Raw genomic sequence first — 15,335 nt, forward strand, 5'->3', positions numbered from 1 at the left:
CCATAATTATTTTTTAATTCAATATAATTGGTCCATCTCTATACAAAATAATATAAAAAAATAATTTACATTAATTAAAAGTTTAAAATATGCATAAAACAAAGCAACATTAAATTATAGGGAACCATCAGGAGTTCTTTTTCTCTCCTTAGATTTAGGATCTCTTAGAACATCAATAATCATGCTCTCTATTTTTTAGTTAAAATTTAGCTAAAAACACTATAAAGCTATTTTAGGAGCTCTTTATAAAATTTCAACTTCAACCATACTCCCTAGTTTAAAGAGTCATAAATATTTTTAATAAATTTTAATTCAAATTTTGAATAAAGTGTAGACACAAAAGCAATAATAAAAAATAGTTGGCATTAAATAAATACTTAAAATAATATTAAATATAGAAGCATTTAATTATACGGAGTCATTAGGAGTACTTTCTCTCTCCTCAGATTTAGGAGCTCATAGAGCTCTCCATATTTTAGGAGCTGAATAGGAAGCATAGTTGGAGGTGGGTTTTTCAATTCCTCCCTAAATTTTAGCTAAGGAGGTGGTTTAGAGAGCCCATTGTGGATGCTCTTAAGTATCTCCAGCTGATATGTCAAATTGTCACATGGACATAAAATGACAAAAATTGAATGTTAAAATTCCTCCAATCGAATAGTCAAATCCTACATGAATTTGAAGATTAGAAGAGATATATCAAAAATAACATATCAAAAAGCTTGATGTCAAATATTATTTTAATATTTTTTTAGTCATGAACCCCACTATCATTTACTCTCTTTTAAAACTTTATGTATCATATGAGCCCCATTGTTTTTAAAAATATAATAAAATAATATGGTATTGGTTGGGCATTGCGGGTGGAGTTCAATTTTTTTAGAAGTATCAAATTGTCATATAAGCAATCAAATTCAAATTTGATATCTCCATTAGAAGTTTCCATATTTTAAGAGATGGATAGGAAGTATAGTTAAAGTTGTATTTTTTCAATTTATCTAAAAATGTGATTTAAAGAACCCATTGGAGATGCTCTATCCATTATCATCCTAAACAATTTCACAGCGTTCCTAAAATACTAGGTCGGGTCATCCTTAGTTGTTAGGGTCCCACGTAAAACCAATGGGTTTCCAAGCGAGGTTCTTTCTTTTTTGGTCAATCGTCAAAGTACTTTTGTGAAAGAAAAAAAATATTCCCCCTTCTTTTTGGGTGCTAAGGAGGGCTTTTGTGAAGTTTTTAGCCTAGAACTTAGGACACATGACCCATTTTGATTCGAACTCAGAACGACAAAACAGTGAAGGGCAATCCAAATCACCAATTGCAGCATCAATTTAACATTCAAAAACGATGAACATATAAAGAAAAACCAAGCAAAGGATCCGAATCCTATATGTATATATGGAACAGATGGTGACACAAAAGGAAGAATAACAGTGCTCCTTCATGCAACTAACACAGAAGCACTGGGACACCATAACACGTACAAGAAGAGATTTATGTAATTTAGAATAATACTACTAATTATTCCTTTTTCTATTGTTCAATTAACTTTCTACTAATCCGTTGTTCTTAAAACTCACTTGTTCCAAAAATACAAATGGGTTTCAAATGTCGTGTGTTTCAAGCTCACCACCAGTTCTCTGTTTCTTTTAACCAAAAAGAGAAAAAGGGGTAAAAGAATTTGATCAGGATACAGTATACAGATATAAGTTCTAATTCATTTCACCATCACCGATGAAGTCGTCATCTCCAAACATATTGGAAAAGCTTCTCTCGTGTCAATTGGCTCCTCACTCATTTTCTTCTGCCTTGAAGCTTCTCGCCTGTATCAAGTTCTTGCGTTGCATCCCATGGCGCAAGGCTTCTACATAGATCCAATGAACAGCATTTGCCGGGTCCGATCGATGTCCCTCGAATCAGGCCAAGATTATACCTGAGCAACAAAATTAAGAATAGTTGCTAAAAGCAGTCCTGCGCCACATCAGTGGCCAGTTCAAAGTTACTATCACCAGTATATACAAAAGAAAACATTGATAAGTATGCTGTGGCAGCACGGTTACAAGATTATATTACTGCAGTGCAGAGGTACATGGCCTTCTAGGGAACCCTACAAAAACCATTTCAAAACAAGCTGAATGATTGCACTGCAAAGGGAGTTGGGATGCATAACTTCCCTCGTGCCACAGAAATTCAGCCAACTAACCTAAGTTCCTTAATGTTGGATTCAGTTGCTGATCCACCTTCTTTTCCTAGCTGGCCGCTCTGGTTTAATCTCAGATTCCACAGGAGTCTCACTATTGGTGGTAGGCAGCACTTCACTCTCCAACTTTTTGATTGTTGCTGCTTCTTTTTCACTTGGCATTGGAAGCCTGAAACGCTCACTTCTTTTCTTCAACTTCTCAACTGTGTCCAGGTGCCGGTCCTCCAATGGTTTTGTGTCTGCATCCACTTGTTTGGTGTCTGCATCCTTAATATCCTGATCACCGGCATCTTTCTCCTCAACCAATGAATGTTGATTATCAACAGCCTCAACTGGTTTGGAAGATTCTTCTGGAAGTTTACTGGCATCTGAGGATCCTCTGTTGTGGCTCCTATCAAGCTCTTTCAACTTTAACGATGATTTACTGTTGATACTGAAATCCCTCTCCTTATGGCTCGTCCAGCGTTCCAATTTGGAGCGCCCCCTTCTTAAATCCTGTTGTTCATCATCAGAGGAAGCATCTTCCTTATGCCTTTTGGAAGAGTGACGGTGCTGTGGGATTCCCTCACCAGTTCCTTGCACACGGGTACCTTTCAAGCCCTAAAGGGGCAAAAGAAGCAATAATGAGAAAAAAGCCCACCCCAGGAGGAAACATTCTTCATCAATAAACTAGGGTCAAGTACAAAGGACAAAAAGTGATGATGAATAACAAGCACAGCTCTGCACGAAAATTCCTGGATTAGTCGGTAAGTTGTCAACTAGTAAATATAAATGTTGTTCCATTTGTTATTGTTCTATCCAACTGCAATATGCAGGAGCTCACTTCCGTTTTCCCTCACATAATGTGGGTCAGTCATCCCCTTCAGTACGGCCCTACACTGATTGAACCACAAGTTGAATGGAGAAAGATAGCACGAGCAAACTCAAATGCAGCTAAAGCATGATTATTAGTCTCAGCAAAGTGTACCAAATCATTGAATATGTGATCACTGCTGACCCTGCACATACATGTTATTTGGGCGAAAATTCCATGAACAGAAGCTACCACTAATTAGGATAAGACAAGTATACAATCTTCTGATTTTAGCACTTGTAAAGAAAGGAGGAAATGAAAAGCTGAACCCACACTCCAGCTGTGAAACATAAAGAGAATAGGTCCACACCAGTGAAAGTCTATTTTGCAGATGCTCAGTGTGGAGTATCCATTTGATATCAGAATTCCATTGTTATGACAAAGAAAAAGAATGGGATTTTATTAGAACTGTCATCCGAAATCAAGCTTGCATCCTATATACATTATTTTTCAAGGAAGAAAAAATATACAAGAATTAAAAGATAAAAACAACAAACAAATTAAACAAGAGAACTGATGTCAAGAAGTGAACATACCATCTCCTTACTGTGACCACTTTGATCTTCTTGATGTCTCTTGGAAGTAACTGTAGTGCTGTTATCAGCAATCTCAGATTCTTTATTCTTCCTTGTATTATCTTTAGGTCTTCTATCATGGAGCTTTTGGTTGTCAGCACGTTCATTACGAGTACTTGATCTCTCCTTTCCAGATCTCTTCTCATCATTATTTAATTGATTTCCACGTCCATAAACATCCTCACGCCCCCTATGATTCGAGCTTTCTTCCTCAACCCTATCCCTCCTTTTAGATGGTTCACTGTGTCTCACAGTGTCTTTATATTGGTGCTCCTTATCAGAGCCTTTGCTTTCATCCTTTGCCCTAGTATGGCCCACCCATGCTTTGTCTTCTGCACCACGCCCACCCCTTATAGAAGCTCGTCCTTCATCTCTTTCCCGCTTGGGTATATTTTCCTCATGGGATTGTTTAACCCTATGCCACTCCTCCCTTTCTCTTTGCCTATCACCTCTCTCCCTCTGCAACCAGCTTTCATCTTTGTGCCTGACAGAGTGTGGATCATCAAGATTATCTCTAACTCTCTGCTGGTCATCTCTCTTACGCTGATCCAAAATTTCATCCCTTTCACGCTTTCGGCGACTGGCACTTTCTCTGTGGCCATGCACAAAATCTTCTTTATCTATATGGTCTCTCCTCATATATTCCTCATCTTTCCTTCTCTTGCCGTGGTAATCATCTATACCCTTCAAACTACCTTCTCTTTCCCTGGGTCGTGAGCCAACATCCTTATCATGATAAACCCTATAGCTGCCATTATCTAACTGTTTTCTTGACTGAAGATGTTCATCTTTGTCACTCCGCTCACTTTCTCGAGCCTTACTCCTGTGCCTGGATCCCATTTCATCACCACGCTCTCTCTTCCTTGTTTCTTCAGTTCTAATCCTTCTGCCATAAGGTTCATCATCTCTCCGTTGCCATGGCCCGTCAAGATTGTCCCTTTCCTTTCGCCTATGAAGCCCATCATTTTTCAATTGCAATGGATGAGCCGAGCTAGTATCCCAGTCCCTATAAGGATAAGAGCCCTCCCGCCCTTTTACTACCGTGTGACTTCTATCTGGTTCCTGTCTACCATCACGGTTTTTCCTTTGGAACCCTTGTTCATTTTCATTAAGGTGCCTCTTGATGCCCCCCATGTGTGTTGAACGTCCTTGAATGACTTCCTCCTCAACCCCATCCCTCCACTTCTGATAATCCTTGCTGCTTCCAGATCTAGCTTTGCTGTTGTCACTACTTCTTGCAGCCTTTGAGTCCTCGCCATCATCAAGTTCTTCATCAGCAGATTGTTCAACTCTTGAACTTAATTTTTTATGCTTTGGAGGCCCATCTTGCAGTTCATCATTTACAGTAACCGTAGCCATTTCCTCCTTTTCCATTCCAGAGCTTCCATCAGCCAGCACAGGCTCATCTTGGTCACTATCTCTACACTCAACACTTGACTCGTGGGCACCCCTATTTGTGACAGGAGATGATATCTGCGGACTACGTTTACCATCCATGCTTTCCACTGATTCTTCCTTCTGGTTGTCAAGAAATTTTTTATCCCTTGTATTCCGGCTAGGAGTCACACGAGGAGATCTGTCCCGTGCTCTTCCCTGTGTTCCCCTGTATTAATAATGAGAGAGTTAAAAGGCATTCATGAAGTTTGTACTCTAATCTATTTAAGTTCATATTTATAAATGCACCATAAAATCAAGCAAACAAACTATGCTCCCGCACTCTGTACTGAAAACGAGTTTCTCATTATTAACCCTGTCCTGGAGTTCTCAATATGGGTGGCAATTTTCAACATAACAATCCCAGTACCTTTCCTCAAAAGTGGAACCAAAACTTCCACCAGGATAACTAGGAGTCTCTCCCCCCGAACCCGTGTATGGGACTGGCGCTTCTGGAGGGAAGGGCAAGATTCCTTCTTCTTCTGGTATGCTATCATGGAATGGAATTTTTCTTCCAACCGGCTCCCTCTTTCGGTCGTTATAAGAGGCGGGAAAACCATCAAAATACACACTATCAACCTGCGCGAGGTCTCCTTCACCAACAGCACTTCTACCAAAATCCTCTCTTGGGCGATCATTTTCAGTTTTCTCTGGGATACCATTTCCTGCAGAGGAATCATCATCTAAAGAATCCTGCAAGACAATCTGTTTACAGAACAGCCAGCAGTTAACTTATATTGCCTAGCCAAAAATAAGAAATGAACACACAATGATGGGTTCAATACACTAACAGATTACTACCTCAATAATTGCATCTGAATCACGAATTCGAGGTGGTCGGGTATCAATGGAGGGGAGACGCTCACCATAACCACCTTCGACCTGTATTGCTCTTCCAGTTGGCTGTCAAGAAATTTATTCAACCATGGAGTTAGGAAACGAGCATGAGCTCCAAAACTAACATAACCATTCATCAGGTCAACAAGAGATAGCATTATCAATGCAATTGTACAAGATGCGCAGATCAAGAATATAGATAACAGGAAATACAAGATCTGTGAGATAGCAAAACTTAGGGCAAGATACTGTCTTTATAGAAAGAAAAGAAGTTCAAAAATGAAACCACCTATACATACTATAGGTGGATACATACTATAGGTGGACGCAGACGAGCAGATCCTTTCACTAAATCACTTTGCCCAACATCTGACTTTCCAGGATTTGCATTTTCAGCAGGAAAATCATGAATGCCAGTTGCTGCTGCTAATTCTGGGGGTAGATCTGGATCATACTCCTGTGATGAACACAGGAAAAGGCAAACTTTCCTTTTTCACATTTCACCAACATATGGTTGCAAAGAATAAATACTTAAAAACTCAAATAGCCAATACATTTTCTTGAGGTCCATAATCACCTCATTACCTGTTCTGTTCGTCCACTTTCGTAAACACGAATTTTGCTTTGCATAGTGGACTCCAAGCGAAGCTGTTCCTGCAAATTTAAAATATAGGGGCAGTTACAGCATTCCCTTATACAAAGACAATATGCTATAGGGTTTGATTGTTACCAGCTGTTTGCAATAATCCTTCCAGCTTTCTTCATTTAAGCCAAAGTTGAAGAAGTCTGATGTATCAACGCCAGGATATTTCCAAGGTTTTTCCTCAAAACCATCAATGTCAACATCAAATATGGTTCTGGAAAACACAAGCAAATTCAAGAAACAATAATGAGAAAAACCAACTTTCAACTACCAAATGATTACACGACACTTAAAATAATAGAAGACTGATGTCAGCTCCAGAGAGCGCGCACACACAAACTCCATCACCCATTGCACTTTAGCAATTTATAAATAAAGAAGAACATGTAATCACTTCAGCATGATTTTTCACATATCATATGCAGTAGTAAAAACTAAACAATATCTTCTAACCCAAAAAAAAAAAAGAGAAGAAAACATGACAGTACGGCACTATCACGAGTGCCAGTAAAAAAATAAACAATCCAGTTCCCCATGCATCTTGATATCTTAAAATCATGAATATTACTTGTGCGAAGGAAGCGTGAACTCCAGTCCACCGCCGAAACCGCGACCGCCCATATTGTTGCCCCAGCCAGGCATACCAAAGCCTGAATGAAAATTCTTCTGCAGTGGAGTAGCATTTTTTAATCCGGTTGGTCTCCAGTCACCTCTACCTCGACCAGCTACAGGACCCACATTTACAAGCGGACGAACTTGACCTGGGACTCCTCCAGGGCTAGAAGTAGCTGGTCCAGTCATTGGCACAGCACCTGGTCTTACATACTGCATAAGAAGAAACAGTTTTTAGGTATAGAAGTAGAGCATTCAAAAAAATTACCAAATAACAAAATAATAACATCCAAACTGTTCCTTAAGTTGCTTACGAGAAACAAAATCAGAAATGAGATATGGTAGAAGAGTGAATCAACAGCCAGCCACGTGTAGCCTTGGCTCTTTGGAAAAATAGGGGCTGAGGGTAGTGAAGACCTATTATAAAACTACTTTTTAGGAAAGGGGGAACACCCATGCTGGGGTTCTCCAAATGAGAGCAGAACGCAACATAAACAATGGGACCTGTACTAAAGCTAACAGTTTCCCAACTGGGAAGATTCACCACAATTGACTGTTAAGGCATTTAGAACAAAAGAATCATGAAGATTCATTAGCACTAAGCGATGCACTCAAAAGATAACTTTACAAAGATATGAATCGCAGAAAATGATGAAAACTCGCATGCAGTAAAACTGGTGACTTAACCTGTGAAGCAATTTAAGCTAAGCTCAGAAAGTTGTAGCTAGTTTGCATCCTTCAAAATTGTATAGGTTAAGTACAGACAATGATTTCTCAGTTATTTTAAGGGCAAAATATAACATGCATTGACAATCCAGTGCCACCTATCTAGTACGGTCTCAACAACTTGCACAATTACTAGGCTACTAGCATTTTCCAGAGTTTCAAGCAATATGCTTTATTCGGAAATGAAGTGTTTCAGTATGTACTTGTCCATAGAATAATAATGTGCAAAATAGCTTAATAACTGCACCTTCTACTGCAGCAAGATTGGAAAGGACATAGGCTAGAGTGCAATGAAGCCATGCTACATAAAAATTTATTGTGGTATATCAATTGCAACAACTTTGGAAGTGAGAGTAATTGTTCTTATGGAGATTCAGAGCCCGTTAACAATATGTCAGCCTAGTTAATTCTAATCCTCAATTATAAAGCTCTGTAGTAAATGTGCCTCAGGCCTCTCTGTAGTTAATGTGACTCAGAGAGGCAACGCCGATTAATCCACCGAGTAGAATCTAAATTCTTCATATCATCATTACAATGTAATACAAATGATAATCAAAGATTTATGACGGTGAACAAATCTGAGGATTGGAAATTGTGAAGGTTTGTCAAATATTTAGGTGTGTTCTCAAACACATCATCATTGCTCAATAAATTGCCTGTTGTAGCAATATTACTCGAGAAGAGTACATAAATAGCACGTTTACTACTGTTCCTCAATAAGTATCACCTAAGCCTAGGTAGAAAGAAATGTAGTTACTGTCTGGAGTAAGGAAAAATCAATTTCATAGCATTTAATATATATGTGTCTCCCCCTTTTCTATTTCGATCAGTGAAGATCTTCTGCACACTCCAAACTCCAAAACCCTTCTATCAGAGGACAATCTAGACAGCTGAAAGGCAAAGGCATCTACTTGGTATTGGGGGAAAAAATCTTAACACAGTGCACTTCATCAAGAAGGTAATGCCCAGCTTATTTAAATTAAATTACTCAATAGACACAATCGGAGAAAAAATAACATATATGATTCTGTATTTTGAGCAATTCCACTCTCTGTAGTGACTTCCATTCAAATTTTCAGGTACCATCGATTCAAGTAAATCCCACAATTCTGAAACATATTCAAATTATTAATTTTCACTTCACTGATAATCAACTACATACTCACATTGTACAATCATTACAAAGCATAATTTACAATTCTAATCTCTCATCAAAGAAGGGGACATCACAAGACCCCAGATACAAAAAGTTCCCTACATTAATCAACATATTAACAAAACTAAACTAACCTTAAACTGAGAATGAAATGGATGATACCCATGATTGCTATACCCAACTTTGGGGGGTGCAACCACGCTGCCACCGCCAACAGCCTTCCCGGCTTCACCCATCTCCTTTCTCTCACCTTCAGCCGCCTGTGCGCCGTCTTCACCCCACTCTTGCTCTTCCATCGGTTGGTTCAGCTCACCATCAGCCACAATAACGAGCCCGTCTTCATCGTCGTCGTCGTCGCCGCCTTCAGCGTTGCCACCTATTCCGCCTCTCTCCATAGCCATAGGCCCGTGGTCGTTATCATTCAACACTATCTGCAAATCGTCCTCGCTGTCGTCACTGTCCCAATCATCTTCGCCTCTCTCGCCTTCCTTTCTAGAAACTTCCGGGTTTCCTATATTGACCGCGGAATCATTCACCGGCAAGGTTTCCGATAGCCCTGGAATCACCGGGTCCAAACCCATATCATCAGTTTCATTGTTATCCTCCTCGATGTCGAAATTGACATCCTTGTCCATCAAATCCACAGTTTTACCACCGATATTAGAATCCACGGAATCGACTTTTGGTAATTCAACACCCTTATCCTCCAAACCCCTAGACCCAACTGCTGAATCCGCATCTTTAGTCGAATTGGCGGGGACAGAGTCGGCGGGAGCTAGGGTTTGGGTATTTGGTGGGTGGGGAAGAGAAGGATTAGAGTGAGGAGCTGCATATAGGATCTCGTCCTCTTCGTTACGGAGGTTGAGATCGATCGGACGGTGAGGTTGGGGTGCAGTGGAGGGTTGGTGGGGCTGCGGCGCAGAAGATGATTGGGACGATTCAAAGGGTCTAAGAACGTCTGTGTAGAGATCTCCGAATTCGTCATCGTCTTCCATCTAAAGGACGGAGCTTGAGAGAGAGAGAGAGAGGGAGAGAGAGAGGAAGTGTGTGTGTGTGTGTGTGTGTGTGTGTGTGTGAGAGAGAGAGAGAGAGAGAGAGAGAGAGAGAGAGAGAGGGTTTTGAGGTCTGCAAGACTGCAAGAGCCAAAGAGTGAAGCAATGGCCAATGTGTAAAACTTAAAATGGTGCTTCTTATGTGTTTTCCCCAGTTTACATTCCAAATTTCTTTCTTAAATTCCAATATCCAAAATGTATTTATTAATTATTATTATTATTATTTAGGTGATATAAAATTATAAGCTCCTAATTTTGGGTTTCTCTTTCCACTTTTGCTTACGGGAATGGGTAAAACATGACATGGGCTGCCAATTGAGATGTCCTCTGTTGTTGATGGGTTAAAAGACTTGACTTGAGAGCGCTGTTGTTGTGCCACTTTTGGGTTGGCTACTTGGGTTGAACAAGCTTTCGTTGGTGTGTGTTGTAACTTGTAACTTGTGTTGGGTTAATAACCAACGCTTTTCCTTTTTCTTTTCTTGTCTTCTTTTCCTTTTTTTTTTGCCTGAACAAAAGATCCTCCCTTGGCCTATTGTTGAAAAGGCATTGAATTTTCACCAAAAGAAAGAGGCATTGTAAATTGTAAAACAATACTATAAAAAATAAATAAATAAAAACTAACTTATTCCATCATTGCATTCGGGATTTGATTTTTATGCAACATTTTTAATTTTAAAAAAACCATTAAAGCTTGAGCATGCCTTCTCATTTTCACCATTTAATACTGAATATCCAATTCCAAAAAATAAAATCCAAATTTAAGACAAACCAGCTAGGCCTCAAACTTTTCTGGCATAAGTTTCATGGTACTTATTTTTATTCTACACATTCTTTTGTCACCAATAGCTAGTCTGATATTATATTGTTTGGTTTTTTCCCCCATATAGCAATATATATATAACAATGTCCCCATAGATGAAAAATAATAACAATGTCCTTGTTTGGTAGGTAAGATAAGGAGTATGATTGGATTAGCGTAATTCAATTTCATGTTTGGTGTTAAAAACGAAAGTGAATGGGATAACTAATAATTTTATTATGTGTTTTTTTAAAGATAATTGTCTTATCAATAAGGTGGGATACATAATCTAGCTATTCAAATCCCTTGATATCGGACTCAAGTTTTGAGAGTCTACAAACACTCATGACACTAGTGCCAATAAATGATATATATATATATATATATATATATGTAGTCAGTCCCTTTATATTGAGGGACACCATTTAGGGTAGCGTACAAATTTTTTTCCAACAATTGAAACTATCTATTTATACATCCAATGGTGTCCTACAAAAATCAATGAACAAGATGTTTCAATAAAGTACTAAAATTTCAATAATTTAATTCAGTGGTCAAATGATATTGTATTAAAGTGATTTTTTGAAGAGATGAACTTCGAATGAATATATACAAAATAGACGGTTTGGATTAATGAAATACAATGTATGATCAGTCATACAAGGATGTCCCTCAATCGAAGCTCATTATATATATATATATATATACTATTGATACAAGCGATATCATAAACCACAATGGGAGGATATCATACTCGCATACACACACTACCAAGGTGTCATGGAGGTTTAAACCTAAGACCAATAAAAAATACAAATTCTATCCAATCCAATATAATACAATTCAATCATAGTCACCAAACAATAAGGAAAAACAAATAACACTCATAAAAATAATATCGGAGAATATTAAAAAGTAAATAATGTTGAGACACATAAAAATTAGAGATATTTAGTCATATACTCATTCTTAGCATTATGTTATGAGTTTTTGTAAATGAATTTTTGATGTGTTTCTAAAGTACATTTTATATAAGATTTTTATATAATTTGGACTTCTATATTTGGTATAACAGTGAATCTCCCTAAAAAATTAAAATTTTAAAAAAACTGCCGGTCCAGACCGGCACAAAGAGGAGCGAGTCGAGTGAAAATACTGAATACAGAAGTGAGTTGCAGTGTGTAAAAGTTGTGCTTCCGAAATCGGATCTGCATCACCACCACCATCTCTGTATTCTTCGAAATTCTTGAAATAGAAGAAGAAAAAGGAAGAGGTGGATAAGAATGATTGGGGTTGGGAAGATCAAGCAGTACTCTAATGTCCTCGACAAACCCCTCAGCAAGGGCAAACAAGAGGTCCTCTCTCTCTATCTCTAGTTTATTCAGTTTTCATTATTTCATGCATTTTATCTGGAACCAAACTGGGTTTCACATCCTTATTGCATCGCTATGACATGCTTGATCAGATTACCTTAATCCTCACTAAATGGCTGCATTTTGTGGGATCTCTGTATGTTGGTACTGGGATTTAGGAAAGAAAAGTTATAATCCTTAATTAAATGTTTAAATTTCATTCATTTCGAACTGTTATGCTGCAAATTTATACTCAACTGACCTTTATCCGAGTTCTGAGCACCTGGGTCTTTTCCTTTATCGAATTTTAGGATAGATTGTGATTTGGGCAATTTGATCCGGGTTAAATATTTACTTGGTTGCCCATTTTTGCTTTTGATTTTTGTTCCAGGTCAGTTTGAGTGCGTTTGCATTCTTGTTTTCGGAGCTTGTGCAGTACAACCAGACACAGGTTGACAACATTGCCGAGTTAGAACGAAGGTGATTCAAATTACTATCATAAGTACATGTACATTCGAATTTGGTTATTATAAGGCTTCTGTTAGGTTCCTTAAGTTATAAATGGTTCTACGACATGTTCTAAGCTGTGGGCTTACACTTTCATCTGAAATGAACTTCTGAGTTTGATTAGGTTAGCTGGTTATGCAACTCTTGGCTGGTAATTGAGTAATGAAAAGATTATTGCTCAGAATCGTTTGGTTTACTAGTATTGCCAGTTTCTTCTGCAACCTAAAAAAAAGGGGCCAGAGATGGAATTGGAAAATGGAAGTGAAACAGTATGAAAAAGAAGATCTTGAGATTTGGTGTGATAGAAACAATTAGCAAAGACAATTTCTTTCCTTTTAGCTCTTCATCGACTTCTCTTGAAATTCTAATATATGTTTGGAACCATAGTTCAATAATGCTTTATGTAAATTGAGCAGGCTGGAGGATGCAGGATATGCTGTTGGGGCTCGAGTTCTGGAGCTTCTTTGCCATAGGGATAAGGTAGGAATTGTTATTGAACAGAAATATCCCTAGATTTAAGTTTTTATAATCACAATATCAAGAGACCCTTACTTCATTTTGGGAGTAAGTAGGGATGGCAATTGGGTACCCATCTATTCTGGCTATAACTCTAATAAGGTTTTCACCACCACCACCACCACCATCACCTCCACAGGGTTATAGCCAAAATAAATAGGTACCCAATTGCCATCCCCAGTAAGTGAGAAATAAGAGGCAGATATCAGTGTTTCTGGTTTATGGGATATTCTCTATCTATAAGTTTCTCAGTGAATATCATGCTGGTTATTTCACAATCAATACTCAGTACCAAGAATAGGTATCTTCTCCATTTGTCTATGTTGTTTCAGCCTGGATGCATGAACATGTGAGGCATCCATCTCTTCGTTTAAGTTGGCAAGTTCCCACTTATTGAGTGTTTGGAGCTAACGATTACTGGATATGTTGTTTTAGTCTCTGTACACTTTGGATACATAATGACACAATTGGATTCTTTGAATATACTGCTAGTTCATAGTTAGAAACCCAATTTACTTAACGTAGCAAATGCTTTCAGTTGTGGTTATAAACTAATTTCTAGGTGGAAGAAGAAATTGTACTTAAGGATTAATGCGGTGTGCTCATCTTCTTGGAATTGTAGTATGACACTGTTATCCTGATGTTTTGGAACCTAGAACTTTAATGGTCCAAATTCATAACAAACTATATGTGTTTGTGGATTTGGAAATAATCTTTTTATTGAGTTTGACTCAAATGCTATATTGATGGTTCTTTTCTGCCACAGGGAAACAGAAGGGAGACAAGGTTATTGGGTATCCTGTCTTTTGTGCATAGCACTGTGTGGAAGGTGTTATTTGGAAAGGTTAGTGCTTTTGCTTTGCCTTCTTTTATCTTTTCCATGTTTAGGGGAGCTTAATGGCTGAAATACAACACTATGTACTTATCCTTGGGAACTATGTTAACTGCTTCCCGGTGCCTGAAAATTAGGTAGCCGATTCCCTTGAGAAAGGCACTGAACATGAAGATGAGTACATGATTAGTGAGAAGGAGCTCCTTGTGAACCGGTAACTGTTTCTGCAGTAATGATAGTTTATACCTCTTGCTGTTACAATTAGCTGGATCCATAGGTTTTGGTTATCTGTTGCTTAGGGTTTGGTTATCCAGCTAATACACAATTTTTGGGTTGTAGATTTATTTCGATTCCAAAAGACATGGGAACCTTTAATTGTGGAGCATTTGTTGCTGGAATTGTAAGGGTAAGTTCCATGGTACTTTCTTGCTTGTTAGTTGATTTATATGGTGCTTATAAGGTCTGATTGGCATTGCCTTCTCCTATGAAGGGTGTTTTGGACGGTGCTGGTTTTCCAGCTGTAGTAACAGCTCATTTTGTACCAGTGGAGGGTCAGCAACGGCCTCGAACAACCATTTTGATAAAATTTGCTGAAGAGGTGACTGATTATTATTTACATTAATCTTTCATACACAGGCAGATGGGTGTTTATTTACCATGTTATTCTTGTAAACGGCAAAGAATGAATTTTCAGTTAATGGGAGTGAGTACACTTGCAAATTATACACATCCATGGTTCACCTGCCTGTGTATTTGAAAGTCCACTATGCTAGATTTCGTGTTTCATTTTAGTCTTTGTATTATAATCTTGTCTGTTTGTTTTCCCTCTGCAAGGTACTACGAAGAGAAGCAAGGTTAGGTTGACGCTCATGGCAAGACTATCCCATTATATTTTACCCAGTGCCTCTCCATAGTACAATGAAGAAGGTTGAAGCTTACAGCTGCATTGTCAAGCTAATGAAATTTCCACCTCTAAACTTATCAATCAGACTTGTGGCAATTCAAATTCCCACATTGGTTAATTCACTTTGTAAGCTATGGCTCGATGCTGATTTGAAAGTAGCTACTATTGTAAGTGTGGTTCATCTAAACAGGGAAAGGAAAAGAAAAACAGTTTATTTTCTGCGAATTCTGTTGTTTATAGGAACTCGAATGACTGTTGGCCTTGTCTTGAAAGAAGCCTCTTTTTATCCTCAAAATGGTTAACAAACCACGTCTCGTTGAAAACTTTTTTAATTTTTGGG

General features: G+C 38.3%; 2 protein-coding genes across 3 annotated transcripts; one reads left to right on the forward strand and one right to left on the reverse strand.

Annotated features, from left to right (window-relative positions):
* LOC18769501 (FIP1[V]-like protein) lies at positions 1,371-10,228 on the reverse strand. Of its 2 annotated transcripts, XM_020568013.1 has the most exons (10): positions 9,168-10,228; positions 7,108-7,364; positions 6,627-6,753; positions 6,482-6,550; positions 6,213-6,353; positions 5,861-5,962; positions 5,430-5,764; positions 3,587-5,228; positions 2,201-2,797; positions 1,371-1,930 (listed from the first exon to the last, which is right to left on the reverse strand). In XM_020568013.1, exons 1-9 carry the CDS (start codon positions 10,026-10,028, stop codon positions 2,222-2,224), a joined length of 4,110 nt encoding a protein of 1,369 aa, XP_020423602.1. In that variant the 5' UTR covers positions 10,029-10,228; the 3' UTR covers positions 1,371-1,930; positions 2,201-2,221. The 2 variants fall into 2 exon arrangements, with proteins under 2 accessions (XP_020423602.1, XP_007204683.1); XM_007204621.2 differs by having other exon boundaries at positions 1,373-2,797.
* On the forward strand, positions 11,972-15,304 carry LOC18771690 (trafficking protein particle complex subunit 5). The gene is made up of 8 exons (XM_007204845.2): positions 11,972-12,239; positions 12,628-12,716; positions 13,160-13,223; positions 14,026-14,103; positions 14,229-14,305; positions 14,431-14,497; positions 14,582-14,689; positions 14,926-15,304. Exons 1-8 carry the CDS (start codon positions 12,168-12,170, stop codon positions 14,953-14,955), a joined length of 585 nt encoding a protein of 194 aa, XP_007204907.1. The 5' UTR covers positions 11,972-12,167; the 3' UTR covers positions 14,956-15,304.

Source organism: Prunus persica, chromosome G7 (assembly GCF_000346465.2).
Source record: "Prunus persica cultivar Lovell chromosome G7, Prunus_persica_NCBIv2, whole genome shotgun sequence".
Lineage (NCBI taxonomy): Eukaryota > Viridiplantae > Streptophyta > Magnoliopsida > Rosales > Rosaceae > Prunus > Prunus persica.